The sequence below is a fragment of the Leopardus geoffroyi genome, chromosome B3 (assembly GCF_018350155.1).
Source record: "Leopardus geoffroyi isolate Oge1 chromosome B3, O.geoffroyi_Oge1_pat1.0, whole genome shotgun sequence".
Classification (NCBI taxonomy): domain Eukaryota; kingdom Metazoa; phylum Chordata; class Mammalia; order Carnivora; family Felidae; genus Leopardus; species Leopardus geoffroyi.
The window spans coordinates 72,091,695-72,110,898 of record NC_059337.1 but is presented as its reverse complement, the minus strand read 5'-3'; the positions used below and the strand labels follow the sequence as shown (position 1 = coordinate 72,110,898).

Sequence of the window (19,204 nt, the reverse complement as noted above, 5' to 3'; positions counted from 1 at the left end):
ATTTTGATTCTCCTTGAGACTTCTTTTTTATCCATAAATTATTCATATTTGTTTTGTTTAAAGTTCAGGTGTTTGCATATTTTCCTATTTCCTGTTCTCTTATTTATTTCTGGTTTGTTGCAATTATGATTAGAGGAGATATTCTGTACTATTTCGATTATTTTGTTTGATTTATTTGAGAGAGAGAGAGAGTGAGAACAGGAGTGGGGGAGAATGGCAGGGAGGATAGAGAGAAAGAGAGTGAGAGAGAGAGAGAGAGAGAGAGAGAAAGAGAGAGAATATACTAAGCAGGCTCCATGCTCAGCATGGAGCCCAACATGAGGCTTGATCCCATGCCCCTGGGATCATGACCTGAGCCAAAATCAAGAGTTGGACATTTAACTGACTGAGCCACCAGACACCTCTCAAGTATTTTAGAGTTGCTGAAGTTTGTTTTATGACCCAGGATATGATCCATCTTGGTGTATGTTCGGATGCTTAAAAAGTATGCCTATTCTGTTGTTTAGTGGAGTGCTGTATAAATTTCAATAAGATCCCATTGGCTGATGGTGTGATCCAGATTTTCCATATCTTTTTTTTTTAAGTAGGCACTAAGCCCAAGGTGGTGGTCAAACTCATGACCCTGAGATCAAGAGTTACATGCTCTACCAACTGAGCCAGCAAGGTGTCCCTCCATGTCCATGTTTATAATCTTTAGATATAGACAGTGTTTAGAGAGGGATACTGAAATTTCCAACTATGATTGTGGACTTATCTACTTATTTCATATCTATCAGATGTTGATTTGTGCATTTGGACCTCTATTGTTTGGTCCATACCTATTTATGATTTAAAGTTAACACTAACAAATGGCAAGTGGGAAACATAAAACTTAAGGCATTCTCAGGACAGCATTGTCTCAAGATGAAGTTGAAGAAGACAGTAAATTTTGTTAAGACCATATAAAGATACAGGATGCCTGGGTGGCTTAGTCAGTTAAGCATCCAACCCTTGATTTCAGCTCAGGTCATGATCTCATGGTTTGTGAGTTCAAGTCCCACATTGGGCTCTGCACTAACAGTGCAGAGCCTGCTTGGGATTCTCTCTCTCCCTCTCACTTTGCCCCTCCCCTGCTCGCTCTCCCTCTCAAAATAAATAAATAAGGTGAAAAAATAATAACACATTTTTTTTATCTTAAAAGAAAAAAAAGACCATATAAAGATCCAAGGTGGTGGTACCTCAGAGATTAGTTCAATCAAACAATAGGGTTTCTAAAAAGCTCACAGGTATTGTGCCTCAGCAGTCTCAGCAGAGGCTCAAGGAAGAGAGTTATCTCAAAGACATGTATTAATGCGATTTTTGTCTAGCAGACAAATCCTAGTAAGATTCAGAGAAGTTTTTAAGAGAATAATAGTGGCAGAACCACTACCAGCTTGAGCTGTAGAACAGTAGAAAATAAAACGAAGTGTTTTGATTCGCCAAACTTCTTCAGCCAGGAAGCAAACCACGAAAACTACTCAGCCACAAACACAGGCTAGTTTTCATATATAGGAGAGTTCAGTGAGCAGAACCGTGATCTCAGAGGTGGAGCCAGCAACCACAGAGAATTTCCCAGGACTTGAATCCTAATCAAGGAATTGCCAACAAGTGCCTACTGGCTTCCAGAATTTCTATGACTCAATGACTTTTGTGTGCCTACCTTCCCTTACCCCCCATCTTTATTCTATAGTAGTTATCCCATCTCTGTCCTGCCATTATATGTTGTGAGTGTAGAAGCCAGATGTAACTTGTGTGTTTAGCTCATCAGTCTTATGACTGAGAGGAATTGTACAGGAGAAATGCTGTGTAACTCTACCTAATGAATTTCTCCATACCTGTACCTGATTTGGATGATGTGATCATGGACTTGAGCTAACACTGTAATGAGATGTGACTGTGGAGGGCCTTGAGAGCAGATGAGTGTATTTTGCATGTAAGGTGGACATGAATCATTGAGGGCAGAGGGCAGATTGTGGTAGCCAGTCTTCAAGATGGCCCCAAAGATTTTCACGTCCTGGTATTGATACCCCTGTGTTGTCCACTCCCACAGTGAATAGGGCCAACCTGTGTAACCAATAGGATATTGTGGAAATTACAGTATATCACTCCCAAGTAGCATAAAATAATAAATTTATTGATTTAACTAAGTTGGGGGAGAATGTGTTGTATGGCAATAGGTAACTAACCCAGTGATCAACCAATTTACTTACGTATCATTATAAACTCATGGGTTTAAGCATATCTGATAGACTGCTAAATATTATTGTTAAAAACTTAAGAATAGCTACTAATAGAAAGAGAAGAATCAGTGGAAGGGGGAAAAAGTACACTGAAAAACAAAGAGGGGCACTTGGGGCTCATTCAGTTGAAAGTCTGACTTTGGCTCAGGTCATGATCTCAGTTTGTGAGTTAGTCTTGCATTGGGCTTCCTGCTGTCAGCATGGATCCTGCTTCAGATCCTCTGCCCCCCACTCTCTCTGCTCCTCCATCACTTGCACGCATGCTCTCTCTCTTTCTCAAACATAAAAATAAACCTTAAAAAACTAAATAAAATTTAACCCAAAAGGAAATAAAAATAAGGTCAGAGGATGGGAGAGGGAAGCAAATTGGAAAAAGTATGATAAATAGAAAAATCAAAGTGAGATGTAAAAATAAATTCAATGTATATCAAAAAGCCCCCAAAACTAAAAAAAAAAAAAAAAAAAAAAAAAGCCAAAACCAAAACCCCCCAATCCACCAACATAAAGACAGAGATACTCTGAATGGCTAAAAGAAAAAATTCCAGATATATGATGTTTACAAAGGCCACACCTAAAACTTTGAGTGTTGGTTCTCAAAATGATTTTAATGAGTGACAAGCCAACAGACTCAAATAAAGGACACAACTTCCTTAACCATAAATAAAGGATATGAGAAATGAATTGAATGATACCTGCATAGAGAAGACACAGAAGCACTCTATCAATGGGACAAGTATCCCTGGCTTTCAGGTCTCCATTAAGGTATTCAGCTGCCTATGATAGCATCTGATTGGGGTGAGGATCTTACCCCATTCTTCACAAAGTTGCCTTTGAGGGGGTTTGTTTGATTTTTGCCTAGTCCATACCAGCTTTTCTGGTAAAGCCTGAAAACATTACTGAATGTTTACTGTGTGACAAGGTACATCTGAAATCAGTTTTCCAGGCATATCATCATCCTAGAAAGACCCAGATTTCAGGTCTGCTTGGGGAAATTCTGCAAATATAATGGCACAGAAAAGTTGCAAATAAAAAGAGTAAAGGTAATGAAAAAGATATACCATTCTAGTAGTAATCAAAACTGTAGTGACAGTTTTTCTATCGGAAAAAGTGTATTTCACAGCAAAAAGTATCAGCAGGCACAAAGAAAGTAATTTTATAATAAGTGGGTAAATTTATCAATAGGACATAACAATCTTAAATGTTTATTTACCTAATAAAGAAACTTCAAAATACCTGAAGCAAAAAGTAAAGAATAAGGAAAAATAAACAAACTCACAATTATAGTTAGAGATTTCAATATACTCCCGTTTCAATCCTTGACTGAACAAGTAGGCAGAAAATCCGAAAGGATATAGTAGACTTGAACAACTCTATCAAGCAAGCTGACTTGATGATTATAGAACACTCTACCCAAGAACAGCAGAATATACATTCTTTTCAAGTGAACATGGAGTGTTCACCAAGATGGAACATATTCTGGGCCATAAAATGAGTCACAATAAATTCACAGGCATTCAAGTTATACAAAGTATGTTCTTTGACCACATGCTACTAAATTAGAAATCAATAATGGGAAGATCCCTGGAAAATCCCCAAATATTTGGAAACTAGTATACATCTTTAATTTTACTATGATCTTGGGCAGGAAGGTCCTCAGCCGTAGTCTAGGTTACAGTATACATTGGTAAAATGGCATACAAGAACACCAAGAATACTTCGTCTTCCACTGTACTGGAAGTACAGATAATAATTACATAAGAGTTAAGTTTAGGGTCAATAGAGAACAGTCTTTGGGGGCTAATGATGAACATATTGGTAGGGATCTAGTGTGGATCCATTCTCTCCATTCCCAGTTTCCCAATCGCCTTATTATTCCTCAGGATAGAGGCTCTTGGAGAGGTTACTAACTTTGCCAACACATTAACGGGTCTACCTGGGGCCAATTATTCTCACTTCCTCAGCTGCCTCCTAAACCCTCATCAGTGAACACATCATCCTCCCCAGCTGTGAGCTACTAGGCTGCCCAGGGGAAGGGATGTCTCTCCTCAGGACAGGATCAGTTGAGGGGATGCCTTGGGGAACAGGGCTGTCTTCCTCCCATCACCACGTGAGAGGTTAAAGTCAGTAGCATCTCTGATCTCCAGATTCAGTCTATGTACTCAGTAAATCTGGTTTTGTCTTTATGGTTTTTCTACTGAAGGCTTGTGTTCTGACCCCCAGAGCAATAATAGCTTTGCCATCAAGTCATATGCTTTACTTGAAATAAAGTATTTGCTTAAGAAAAGGTCAAGCAACTTTGAAGGAGGAAATTCTTCTGGTGTTTGATTATCATCAGGTAATACTTCGATTTCTGGAAATTGATGACTATTGATACACATTTAGGAAGAAAATGACCAAGACAACTATCCTACCCACGGGCTGATTTTCCAGGACACAGAGGATTCCAGTAGGTTAGAAAAGGATATTTATATGTGGCTCAGGAGGATCTGTCTGTTCCTGCAGGTACCCCATGGTTTAGTGTTTCTTGAAGTGTGGTTCAGAGATCACCTGTTTCAGAATCACCAGATTTGGGCCCACAGGATCAAATTTTCAGAGGTTGGGACCTGGATCTGCACATATAGCAAGCTCCTCCAGTGAACCTTGGGAAGGGCACCTTAATGTTTAAGAACCACTGTTTGGGGTCATCATTGCTCAAAGAGACGCACTAGCTGCTTCCTTTGGCAGCCTTTTCTCTATCTGTGCTCCTGCTCTGCTATCCCAGGGAGGAGGGCAAAGAGGCAAGAGTAAATAAAGCCTCTTGCCTACTCCTCCCTCACCTACAGGCCCAAGGTATTGGTTCTCACTCCTAGACACTCCCCTCCCCAGCCTACTTCCATATGATAAGACCACCCTTAAGTTTTCTTCCTAGTTTTCATTCACAGGTACAAACTGTAGCCAACAGAAATAGAGGCTATTCCAGCATCCTTTGAAAAACTGTCAGAGATGTCAATTTCTTCACAATCCCTCACTTGGTGTACTCTCTATGTTCAGAATAATTTTGAATTTAGTGCAGAGTGGAGAAGAGAGATAAGAGGGGAAAGCAGAGGGGAAGAGAGAGAGTGGACTTAAAGCGAGTAATAAACCTGGAGCCTCTGATCAGCTATCCCTTGTATTACCTACCACCCTACCCCATCCCATCCCACCTCTGAACCTCATCTATGCTCTCCTGATAATTGGTCACATTCCTACATGACTTAGCTTTTGTCCATCCTTTTAATCACAGAATCAGAGATACTTGACCAGTTACCCACACTGAAACAGTCTATTGAGGAAAGATGCAAAGCTGGATCTCAAGAAGTCCTATTCCACTCTTAACAACCACTTCTCAACTTCCTTGAAGTTCCTGAGATTTTTAGTCACTTCTCTGAAGTCCTTGTAATTTGCCTTGAAGCTGGGTTGGCTTTTGAAACCAATGGAGCCAGTGACATTTGCAACCCAAATCTAGGGCTGCGCACATTCCTGAAATAATGGGGTGTATTACAAACTAGCAGTTATTGGGTTAAGAATGGCTGAATGTTACACCTCAGTGACATCAAATCTATCACGGAGTTATGCTCCATGTGCTTTAAAAGAAGTTACCAATGCTCTGTGTTCAAATTTGCCCTCTTATATTTTGAGCATCTCAGCTTTAGTAGAGTGTGTGACCTCTTTGGGCATTACAATGCTTTCTTGTCACCATTCACAGTACTCTATCAATGGCCACAGTGCCTTCATTACCTACTTGACAGTCAAAGTTAGTTGTTCATATGTTTAGAATCTTCTCCTTCTCTGGTAGTTTGATGATTCTGGGAACTTTGCTAGTGGGATAAACTAGAATCTTTGCCTGCTGAATTCAGCTCTCCTCTCCCGAATCCTCCCAATATCTTCCGTGGTGTCATTCACATACAATCCTCAGGGCAGGAGGAGGGGGCTCACTTACGCACTTTTCTGTCTTACCCAATTACATCTGGCTTCAAAGTCTTCACAGCTGAGTGTCCTCACCTAAGACCATGGAGCTCTTAACTGACTTAACTGACTCCAGAACCCAAAGGTAATTCAGGAACATGGTGGCAGAGCAGCCAATGGAGGGGAAAATAGTATGGTGTTTATTTAGGTAGTGCATCCATGGCTTCGTTCATTCTCTGAGTAGGAAAGGCATTTTAATTTCAGAGCTTTACAGAGCTGTTCCTTCCCCTCTGGCTCCAATGGCTTCTGAGTCCAGGATGAACCTGTTTCCTGGCAATGACTGGTGACTTTGTAAAGGATGCTCCCAAGAGCAAAGTCTCAGTTTGCTCGTCAGAGCCCTACATCATCCCCATGTCTCCACATCCCCAACCCTCATCACTGTTAGAACTCACAGTAGGGTTTGGCTTGTGCCAAGAACACAGAGGCAGTTTTATAGCTGAGCCAAGAAATCATCCCTAACTCCCCTAGAATATTCGGGATCCTCTGAAGGCCTGTTCAGTCACTGCTGCTTAGTACAAGTGTCTCTGTCTTGTATTGTTTGGTGGTGGGTTGCTTGCCAAATTTTGTCATTGTTTCATTTTATTTATCATATTTAGTTATGTGCTAGGTCTGTCTCTCTTGTGAGAATAATCAAAGCTAACGTTCTTTGAACTTTCTTAGCCTGCCAGGCTTTTTGTTCAAGTGCCTTTGCATGGATTAGTTAATTGGATTCTTTCAACAGTCTTTTACGATTAGTGCCATTATCCCTATTTTACAGATGAGAAAACTGAAATCAGAGAGGTTAAGTAACATTCCCAAGGTTACACAGCTAGTTAGTGGTGAGGTCCCAGCATGGAAACTCGGCAGTCTGATGCCAGAGCCTGAGTGCTTTAACACAAAATATACTATCTCTAGAATATAAGCTCCCTAAAATCAGACACTTTTGTATTGCTGACAAGAAGAACACAGAGCTAAGCATATGGAAGACTGTCAACAAATATTTGGTAAGTAACTGCTTCATTATTGAGAACTTCTTAAGGTCGCTGAGAGACCAAATGGTATATGTTGTTTTTCTATTTTTCATTGCTGCTCTAGTAATGCTTACAGACTATCCAATCAACCAAGTAGAGAAGACCCTCTCTATGACCGAGTTCCAGCTACAAAGGACTTTTTCAGCGAGACCAGTCTTCAGAAGGCTGTCCTTAGCCAAAGCAGAACTAAATCCAGTGAGAGCCCCTGAGGGTTCCACATCATTTCTGGTGGTCCCCTCTTTACACACCAGGGCACTGGAGAAATATGGAAGGGGCAAACCTGAGCCAAGAGATTGAGTTTGAGCTCTTGGGCCTCACCAGGGACCCCCAACTCCAGAGGTTGCTCTTCACGGTATTCCTGGGCATGTACACCATCACTCTGCTGGGAAATCTGATCATGTTCCTTCTGATTCACGTGAGCACCCCTCTGCATACACCTATGTACTCTCTCCTGAAGAGCCTCTCCTTCTTGGATTTCTGCTACTCCTCCACGGTTGTCCCTCAGACCCTGGTGAACTTCTTGGCCAAGAGGAAGATGATTTCCTATTTTGGCTGCATGGCTCAGATGTTCTTCTATGCAGGTTTCGCCACCAGCGAGTGCTATCTCATTGCTGCCATGGCCTATGACCGCTATGCTGCTATTTGTAACCCCCTACTCTACCCACTCACTATGTCTCCTGAGATCTGCCTGTCTCTCATTGTGGGCTCCTACGGTGCAGGATTTCTCAATTCTCTTATCCACACAAGCTGTATCTTTAGTCTGAAATTCTGTGGTGCCCATGTGGTCACTCACTTCTTCTGTGATGGACCACCTATCTTGTCTTTGTCTTGTGTGGACACCTCGCTGTGTGAGATCTTGCTTTTCATTTTTGCTGGTTTCAACCTTTTGAGCTGCACCCTCACCATCTTGGTCTCCTACCTCCTAATCCTCATCACCATCCTGAGAATGAACTCAGCCCAGGACAGGTTCAAGGCCTTTTCCACCTGTGCTTCCCACCTCACTGCTGTGTTCCTCTTCTATGGTACAACACTTTTTATGTACCTGCGCCCCAGGTCCAGCTACTCCTTGACTCAAGACCGCATGGTGGCCGTGATCTACACAGTGGTAATCCCAATGTTGAACCCCCTTATTTATTCTTTGAGAAACAAAGATGTGAAGGAAGCTTTAAGAAAGGTTTGGGGCAGGAAAATAATGGAATGATCTTCTCAACTCATTACCACATCCTTCCTTCCTTCCTTCCTTCTTTCCTTCCTCTTTCTTTCCTTCCTTCCTTCCTTCCTTCCTTCCTTCCTTCCTTCCTTCCTTCCCCCCTTCCTTCCTTCCTCCCTCCCTGTCTCTTTCTCTCTCTCCCACATACCTTTAGAAAGCCAAGGGAGGGAGTCTAGGTGGCTCAGCCAATAAGCATCTGACTTTGGCTCAGGTCATGATTTCATGGTTTGTGAGTCCAGGTTCCACATCAAGCACCCTGCTTCTGGTGAGCCCCACTTCTCTTTCTCTTTCTCTCTCTGCCTCTTGTGGGATTCTCTCTCTCTGCCACTCACTCACCTGCTCTCTCTCTCTCAAAAAAAAAAAAAAAAAAAAAAAAGCAAGCAAGCAAGCAAGCCAAGGGAACTTTACCAGTTGGCAGTTGTGGTGCCAACCTGTGCACATTTGCTCACTCCCTGCTATGAATGACCGGCATACACTCTGGTCAGCCAGTGCTTCTGCATCTACCTTCCACACAAAGAATTGTTGATATCATAGAGACTAAACACAGCTGAGGGTGTCAGCTTGTTGCATAATTGGACCATTGGCAAGACTTAGTCATGACTTTGTTCAGATGCTTCACTCATATTTCCGTGTGTGAATACTTTATTATTAGAAACTGATGTTTATATTCCTCATAATAAAGTCTCTCCTTAACTAAGTTGAAGACTTTGACTCCTCCCCTCCTTTACCATCTCCTCTTTGTAAAAACTGACTTTTTTTTTAATGTTTTAGTTTTGAGAGACAGAGACAGAATGTGAGTGGGGGAGGGGCAGAGAGAGAGGGAGACACAGAATCTGAAACAGGCTCCAGGCTCTGAGCTGTCAGCACAGAGCCCCACGCGGGGCTCGAACCCACGAGCTGTGACATCATGACCTAAGTTGAAGTCAGACACTTAACCGACTGAGCCACCCAGGAGCCCCAAATGTATAGATTGTATCAATTCCAGTTGTACCGAATGTATAGATTTGTTTGGGAGAATTCACATCTTTAGGATACTGAATTTTTTTTATGAACATGCTTTATCCTTGTACTTATTAGGTTTCTTTAGTGTCTTTTATTAATGCTTTATGACTTTGTTCATAATTTCTCCCTATCCAGAGACCTCATATCTTTGCTTATCTATGTAACTTATATCTAGTATTTTTTAAAGTTGATTTACTTCAAGAAAAAGAGAGCATAAGCATGGGAGGGGCAGAGAGAGAATCCCAAGCAGGCTCCATGCTGTCAGCCTCAGAGCCTATTCTGGGGGCAGTGGGGAGAAGGAGGGGGCAGCTCCTCTTACCTGTTTCTTGCAAACCCATCCAGAAATATTCTATGCATCTCTGGGAAATCACACCCCCAACACACACTCAAAAATGATAATATTGTATACCCGGTGCTCAGCATCCAGATTTCTTCATTTAACAACATGTATGGATTGTTTTAAATGCTTATTTATTTTAGAGAGAGACAGACAGAGCACAAGTGGGGGAGGGGCAGAGAGAGCAGGAGACATAGAATCTGAAGCAGGCTCTAGAATCCAAGTTGTCAGCACAGAGCCTGATGTGAGGCTTGAACTCATGAACCATGAGATTATGACCTGAGCCTAACTCGAATGCTTAACCAACTCAGCCACCCAGGTTCCCCTAACAATGTATCTGTTTTAAAACCTAGTCCAGAGCCCAGATGGCAGAACAGCATGGAAGTTTTGTGTGTGTGTGTGTGTGTGTGTGTGTGTCTTGCGTCCATGAAATACACCCAGATCAACACTAAACCATCCTGAACACCTAGAAAACTGATTTGAGGATTAACACAACAATCTGCACAACCTGAACCACAGAAATCAGCAGGTATGCAGCGCAGAGAGGTGAACTGGAGAGAAGCTGCAGGGGCAGGGAGCTGTTTTTGCATGCAGATCGAGGATGGAGACGCCAGGGAGATTACAGGAAAATCACCTCCCTCAAAATCAGCTGGAGAGAAAGTGGAAACAGCCGCAGGGACCGAAAAGGGAGAAAGGAGAAAGGAGAGGGTTTAAGTTCCATTAAGACTCTATAAACGGGGAGTGCAGAGCCTGAAACTCCACAGCTCAATACCTGGTGGTGCTCTGGTGGGAAGGGCGAATCCCCAGGAGCAGAGTGAAGTCCAATGGTCTTCAGGCCACATGGGGAGAGGTGGTTCCCCTGCTGGGAGGACATCTGGTAGATGTGTGGCCCCCCACAGGAAAAGGCCCCAGTGGGCCTGGGAGAACAACCACATTCACCGGTGCTGGAACAAGGTCGTTGGTGGTGAAGCCTGGTGCCAGATGCGTGTTGTGATTTTCCATAATCCCTGAAATGCTGCTGCTACACGATTGCGTGAACTTTTTCTGGGGCGGGCTGGAGCCCAGCCTCAGTCTCTGGGCATCAGCAGTAGCACAGTCCCATAAGTGTTCCTGGGTGCAGCCGGCACTGGCCATTGCTCATTGACACCCTCCTACAGAGGGGCAGAAAGGGTCAAAACCGCAGTCCCTCAGAAGTGAGGGGTCGGGAAACACAGCCACATCTGAGATAAAACTCAGGAGGGAGGTGCTGCCTAGCAACCTGACGGCTTGGTCATGGACAGTGTAAAAGCGGGGAGTAGACGAAAGCCGGAGACAAAGGACAGGTGTGCGATTGCTGCTCGGGGAGAACGGAGTTGAAATACTAGAGACCGGGTAGTTGCGTGACGCCATTTTGACCACTCCCGCGCATGCGCATACGCACCTACAAGCACCGCAACAATCCGCCCCAGTAAGCTAAGCAGCGCCATCTAGTGGAGGATGGAGCCGTTACACTAAGCCCAACCCAACTGGGCCAACCTCTCTTCGGAACACGTCTCTCCGCCTGCTTCATTTACGGACTATAAAGTGCTTCATAGTTTGACTTCTAGGGGAAAACAATGTAATTTCAATCATATTTAGGGGCGCCTGGGTGGCTCAGTCAGTTAAGCGGCCGACTTCAGCTCAGGTCATTTTCTCGCGGTCCGTGAGTTCGAGCCCCTCGTCGGGCTCTGAGCTGACAGCTCAGAGCCTGGACCCTGTTTCAGATTCTGTGTCTCCCTCTCTCTGACCCTCCCCCGTTCATGCTCTGTCTCTCTCTGTCTCAAAATTAAATAAACGTTAAAAAAAAGTTTAAAAAAAAATCATATTTAAGTCTGTTCGCTGGTCTGTCTATTCAATTTTTGTTTTTTTTTTCTTTTTCATTTCTTTTCTTTTTCCTTAATGCAGAAAGAGAAAATATTTATTTCTGTTTTTGATTTTTATTAAAAATATTTTTCCTTAGGGGCCCCAGGGTGGCTCAGTCGGTTGAGCGTCTGACTTTGGCTCAGGTCACAATCTTACAGTTTGTAAGTTCAAGCCCCACGTCAGGCTCTGTGCTGACAGCTTTGAGCCTGGAGCCTGTTTTGGATTCTGTGTCTCCCTCTCTCCCTGCCCCTCCCTCGCTCATGCTCTGTCTCTCTCTCTGTCAAAAATAAATAAACATTTAAAAAAATTTTTTTTATATTTTTCTTTAAATTTTTTCTACTATAGTTTTTACTTTTTTTGTAAATTTTTCAAATTCTATTTTACTTCCATCATTTCATTTATTCTATTTCTTTGTATTCCTTTTTTCAAATTTTCAAAAGTTTTCCTTTTTTTAAATTCCTTTTTCTTTAATCTATCAAGCTCCTTTCAACACCCAGATCAAAACACACCTAGGATCTAGAATCATTTTATTTGATTTGTGTGTGTGTGTGTGTGTGTGTGTGTGTGTATGTGTGTGTGTGTGTTGTTTCTAATTTTTTAATGTTAATTTTTTTACCTTATTAATTCCTTTTCTTCTTCAAAATGATGAAATGAAGGAATTCACCCCAAAAGAAAGAGCAGGAAGAAACAACAGCCAGGGACTTAATCAACACAGATACAAGCAAGATGTCTGAACAAAATTTAGAATCATGATAATAAGAATACGAGCTGGGATCGAAAATAGATTAGAATCCCCTTCTGAGGAGATAAAAGAAGTAAAAGCTAGTCAGGATGAAATAAAAAATGCTATAACTAAGCTGCAATCACAGATGGATGCTGCGGCGGCAAGGATGGATGAGGCAGAGCAGAGAATCAGCAATATAGATGACAAAGTTATGGAGAATAATGAAGCAGATAAAAAAGAGGAGGACTAAGGCAAAAGAGCATGATTTAAGAATCAGAGAAATCAGTGACTCATTAAAAAGGAACAATATCAGAATCATAGGGGGTGATGAATGAGAAGGAAATGAAGAGATGAAGAGAAGGAAAAAGGGTAGAAGGGTTATGTGAGCAAATCATAGTGGAAAACTTTCCTAACCTGGGGAAAGACACAGACATCAAAATCCAGGAAGCACAGAGGACTCCCATCAGATTCAACAAAAACCAACCATCAACAAGGCATATCATAGTCAAATTCACAAAATACTCAGGCAAGGAGAGAATCATGAAAGCAGCAAGAGAAAGAAAGTCCTTAATCTACAAGGGAAGACAGATCAAGTTTGCAGCAGACCTATCCACAGAAACTTGGCAGGCCAGAAAGGAGTGGCAGGATATATTCAATGTGCTGACTCAGAAAAATATGCAGCCAAGAATTCTTTATCCAGTAAGGCTGCCATTCAAAATAGAAGGAGAGATTAAAAGTTTCCCAGACAGGGGCGCCTGGGTGGCGCAGTCGGTTAAGCGTCCGACTTCAGCCAGGTCACGATCTCACGGTCCGTGAGTTCAAGCCCCGCATCAGGCTCTGGGCTGATCGCTCAGAGCCTGGAGCCTGTTTCCGATTCTGTGTCTCCCTCTCTCTCTGCCCCTCCCCCGTTCATGCTCTGTCTCTCTCTGTCCCAAAAATAAATAAACGTTGAAAAAAAAAAAATTAAAAAAATAAAAAAATAAAAAAATAAAAGTTTCCCAGACAAACAAAAATTAAAGTAGTTTGTGACCACTAAACCAGCCCTGCAAGAAATTTTAAGGGGAAATCTTTGAGGGGAGAAAAGAAAAAAAAAAAAAAAGACCAAAAGAAACAAAGACTAGAAAGGACCAGAGAAAATCCTGAGGAAATCCAACTCTACAAGAAACATAATGGCAATAAATTCATATCTTTCAGTACTCACTCTAAATGTCAATGGACTAAATGCTCCAATCAAAAGACATAGGTTAACAGAATGGATAAGAAAACAAGACCCAACTATATGCTGTTTACAAGAGACCAACTTTAGACCTAAAGACACCTTCAGATTGAAAGTAAGGGGGTGGAGAAACATCTATGATGCTAATGGTCTACAAAAGAAAGCCAGAGTAGCCATACATATATCAGTCAATCTAGACTTTAAAATAAATACTGTAACAAGAGATGAAGAAGGGCATTATACCATAATCAAGGGGTCTATCCACCAAGAAGATCTAACAATTGTAAACATTTATGCTCCAAATGTGAAACACCCAAATATATAAATCAATTAACCACTAACATAAAGAAACTCATTGATAATACCATAACAGTAGGGAACTTCAACACCCCACTTACAACAATGGGCAGACCATCTAAACAGAAAATCAACAAGGAAACAATGACTTTGAATGACACACTGGACCAGATGGACTTAACAGATATATTCAGAACATTTCATCCTAAAGCAGTGGAACACACATTCTTCTCCAGTGCACATGGTACATTCTCCAGAATAGATCACATACTGGGACACAAATTAGCCTTCAACAAATACAAAAAGATTGAGATCATACTGTGCATATTTTCAGACCACAACACTATGAAACTCAAGATCAACCACAAGAAAAAATTTGGAAATGTAACAAATACTTGGAGACTAAAGAACATTCTACTAAAGAATGAATGGGCTAACCAAGAAGTTAAAGAGGAAATTAAAAAGTACATGGAAGCCAATGAAAATGATAACACCACAGCCCAAAACCTTTGAAATACACCAAAGGTAGTCATAAGAGGGAAGTATATAGCAATCCAGGCCTTCCTAAAGAAGGAAGAAAGGTCTCAGACACACAACCTAACCTTACACCTTAAAGAGTTGGAAAAAGAACAGCAAGTAAACCCCAAACCAGCAGAAAATGGGAAATAATAAAGATTAGAGCAGAAATCAAAACAAAACAAAACAAAACAAAAAACCCAGTAGAACAGATCAATGAAACCAAAAGCTGATTCTTTGAAAGAATCAACAAAATTGATAAACCACTAGCCAGTTTGATCAAAAAGAAAAAGGAAAGGACTCAAATAAATAAAATCAAGAATGAAAGAGGAAAGATCACAACCTACACAGCAGAAATAAAAACAATAATAAGAGAACATTATGAGCAATTATATGCCCAATAAAATGAGCAATCTGGAAGAAATGGACAAATTCCTAGACATATATAAACTACCAAACCTGAAACAGGAAGAAATAGAAAATTTGAACAAACCCATAACCAGTAAAGAAATCGAACTGGGAATCAAAAATCTCCCAAAAACATTCTCCAGGGCCAGATGGCTTTCCAGAGGAATTCTACCAAACATTCAAGGAAGAGTTAACATCTATTCTCTTGAAGCACTTCCAAAAAATAGAAATGGAAGGAAAACTTCCAAACTCTTTCTATGAAGCTAGCATTACCTTGATTCCATAACCAGACAAAGACCACACTAAAAAGGAGAACTATAGACCAATTTCCCTGATGAACATGGATGCAAAATCCTAAACAAGATACTAGCCAACCGGATCCAACAACACATTAAAATAATAATTCACCACGACCAAGTGGGATTTATACCTAGGATGCAGGGCTGGTTCAATATCTGCAAAACAATCAATGTGACTCATCACATCAATAAAAGAAAGGACAAGAACCACATGATCCTCTCAATAGATGCAGAGAAAGCGTTTGACAAACACTATCTTTTCTTGATAAAAACCCTCAAGAAACTAGGGATAGAAGGATCATACTTCAAGATCATAAAAGCCATATATGAAAGACCCAATGCTAATATCATCCTCAATGGGGAAAAACTGAGAGCTTTCCCCCCAAGGTCAGGAACAAGACAGGGATGTCCACTCTCGCCACTGTTATTCAACATAGTACTGGAAGTCTTAGCCTCAACAGACAACACAAAGAAATAAAAGGCATCCAAATAGGCCAGGAGGAGGTCAAATTTTCACTGTTCGCAGATGACATGTCACTCTATATGGAAATCCCAAATGATTCCACCAAAAAGCTACTATAATTGATCCATGGATTCAGCGAAGTTGCAGGATATAAAATCAATGCACAGAAATCAGTTGCATTCCTATACACCAACAATGAAACAACAGAAAGAGAAATCAAGGAATCAATCCCATTTACAGTTGCACCAAAAACCATAGAATACCTAGGAATAAATCTAACCATAGAGGTGAAAAATCTATACACTGAAAACTATAGAAAGCTTATGAAAGAAATTGAAGACACAAAAAAATGGAAAAATACTTCATGCTCCTAGATAGGAAGAACAAATATTCTTAAAATGTCAATACTACCCAAAGCAATCTACATATTCAATGCAATCCCTATCAAAATAACACCAGCATTTTTCACAGAGCTAGAACAAACAATACTAAAATTTGTATGGAACCAGAAAAGACCCCCAATAGCCAATGTAATCTTGAAAAAGAAAACCAAAGCAGGAGGCATCACAATTCCGGACTTCAAGATGTATTACAAAGCTGTAATCATCAAGACAGTATGGTACTGGCACAAAAACAGACACTCAGACCAATGGAACAGAATAGAGAACCCAGAAATGGACCCACAAACATATGGCCAACTAAGCTTTGACAAAGCAGGAAAGAATATCCAATGGAATAAAGACAGTCTCTTCAGCAACTGGTGCTCGGAAAACTGGACAGTGACATGCAGAAGAATGAACCTGGACCAGTTTCTTACACCATACACAAAAATAAACTGAAAATGGACGAAAGACCTAAATGTAAGACAGGAAGCCATCAAAATCCTTGGAGAAAGCAGGCAAGAACCTCCTTCACCTCGGCCACAGCAACTTCTTACTCAACAAAACTCCAGAGGCAAGGGAAACAAAAGCAAAAGTGAACTATTGAGACCTCCTCAAAATAAAAACTTCTGCACAGCAAAGGAAACAATCAGCAAAACTAAAAGGCAACCAACGGAATGGGAGAAGATATTTGCAAATGACATATTGCATAAAGGATTCATATCTAAAATCTATAAAGAACTTTTCAAACTCAACACCCAAAAAACAAATAATCCAGTGAAGAAATGGGCAAAAGACATGTATAGACACTTCTCCAAAGAAGACATCCAGATGGCCAACCAACACATGAAAAAATGCTCAACATCACTCATCATCAGGCAAATACAAATTAAAACCACAATGAGATATCACCTCACACCAGTCAGAATGGCTAACATTAACAACTCAGGCAACAACAGATGTTGGTAAAGATGTGGAGAAAGAGGATCTCTTCTGCACTGCTGATGGGAATCCAAACTGGTGCAGCCACTCTGGAAAACAATATGAAGGTTCCCCAAAATACTAAAAATAGAAATACCCTACGACTCAGCAATTGCACTATGTGGTATTTATCCAAGGGATACAGATATGCTGTTTCAAAGGGGCACATGCACCCCAGTGTTTATAGCAGCACTATCAACAGTAGCCAAAGTATAGAAAGAGCCCAAATGTCCATTGACTGAAGAATGGATAAGGAAGAAGTGGTATATATACACACACACACACACACACACACACACACACACACACACACAATGGAGTATTACTCGGCAATCAAAAAGAATGAAATCTTGCCATTTGCAACTATGTGGATGGAACTAGAGGGTATTATGTAAGCAAAATTAGTCAGTCAGAGAAAGACAAATATCATATGACTTCACTCATATGAGGACTTTAAGAAACAAAACAGATGAACATAAAGGAAGGGAAATATAAATAATATAAAAACAGAGATGGGGACAAAACAAAAGAGACTCCTAAATATGGAGAACAAACTGAGGGTTACTGGAGGGGTTGTGGGGGGGATGGGCTAAATGGGTAAGGGGCATTAAGGAATATACTCCTGAAATCACTGTTGCACTATATGCTAACTAACTTGGATGTAAATTTAAAAAATAAATTAAATTAAAAATAAATAAATAAGTAAATAAATAAATAATTAAAATAAAACCTAGTCCATATTAGTCATTATAGATCTCTTGTTCTTTTTTATAATTTCATTGTTTGGATATCCCATCATTTATTTTACCAGCTCCCTCTTTCATGGATATTTAGGTTGTTGCAAATCTTTTGCCATTACAAACAATGCTGGGAGATATGCAGTTCCTGACCAAAAAGTATACACACTTTAAGTTTTGGTAGTTATTGCCAAATGGCCTTCCTAAAAAGTTGAAGAACCAATTTATTTATTTTTTTTTAATTTTTTTAAGTTTATTTTTAGAGGTAGTGCATGTGCACATGAGTGAGAGAGGGGCAGAGAGAGAAGGAGAAAGAGAATCCCAAGCAGGCTGTACAGTTTCAGCACAGAGCCCGACACATGAACATGAACTGTGAGATCACGACCTGAGCTGAAACCAAGAGTCGAATGCTTAACCAGCTGAGCCATTCAGGTACCCCTTGAAGAACTAATGTATATACCCATCAGCAATGAATTAGAGTGCCTGTTTCCATTTTCAGTTTATGCTCTAGAAATATGACCTATTTGAATATCCCAGAGTACACCATGCTTCCTCAAACCTTTTTTCTTGGCCTCATACTTGTGCTCTTTGCCTATAATATTTTCCTTCCCTTTGCTTTCTTGGGAAAATCCTACACATTCAAGTTCTTTACTCAAATGTCACCTTTCTGTGAAGGCTCCTTTTGCCAAGGACCCTATACTCTCAATAACCTTGTACATATCTCTATTAAGGGATGTGATTATCATCATTTACGATATTATAATTATAATAAAATAATGTTTATTCTCTACTAGAATGTAGTGACAATTTCTTTTCACTTTTATTTCTAGTATATAACACCATGTCTGGCTTAACCACCCAAGTATTTGTTGAGTTAATTAAGATGAATCTTAATCAACAATGCATTCCAGATCCCTTCCCAGGGTGCTAATTATTGCATCGATGACAGTAAATCAGACTTTTATAAGTTGCGCAGTTTGGAGGTTAAAAATATCTCTATGCCAATCCCTCCTTTCAATAACAATGTAGTAACCTCCTCCAATAACTACGGGAGCCAGAGCACACTAGTAACTACTCAGATGGCAAATTAGCTCAGGTTGCTGGCTCTTTCCTCTAAAATCAATCCTGAAGAAAATATAAAGAGGAAAGCACGGGATCCAGGAACGAACCACCATAACTACACCCTCTATGAGACACTGCTGGGGAAGCCACAGTGTCTTGAACTGGAATGTGTGCAAAGAGATGGGAGAAGATGAGGGGGAAGAGAGTAATAGAGTCAGCAGGCTATGCTCTGGGAAGCAGTGAGAGATTAGGTGGAGAAAAGCCTCCTAAAGTCTGCTCTCTGGTACAAACTTTCCGTTAGAAAATAAAATAAGTCATGGGGCACCTGGGTGGCTCAGTCTGTTAAGTGTCCGACTCTTGATTTCAGCTCAGGTCAGGATCTCACGGTTTGTGAGTATGAGCTTTGCACCAATTCCTGCTTGGGATTCTCTCTCTCTCT

The 19,204-nt window shown here is 40.8% G+C and overlaps 1 protein-coding gene across 1 annotated transcript; it reads left to right on the top strand.

Annotated features, from left to right (window-relative positions):
• Window positions 1-2,694: 2,694 nt before the first annotated feature.
• LOC123583296 (olfactory receptor 5AU1) lies at window positions 2,695-8,794 on the top strand. The gene has a single exon (XM_045450246.1). The coding sequence runs from the start codon at window positions 7,518-7,520 to the stop codon at window positions 8,451-8,453; it is 936 nt and encodes a 311-aa protein (XP_045306202.1). The 5' UTR covers window positions 2,695-7,517; the 3' UTR covers window positions 8,454-8,794.
• The last annotated feature ends 10,410 nt before the right edge of the window (window positions 8,795-19,204 follow it).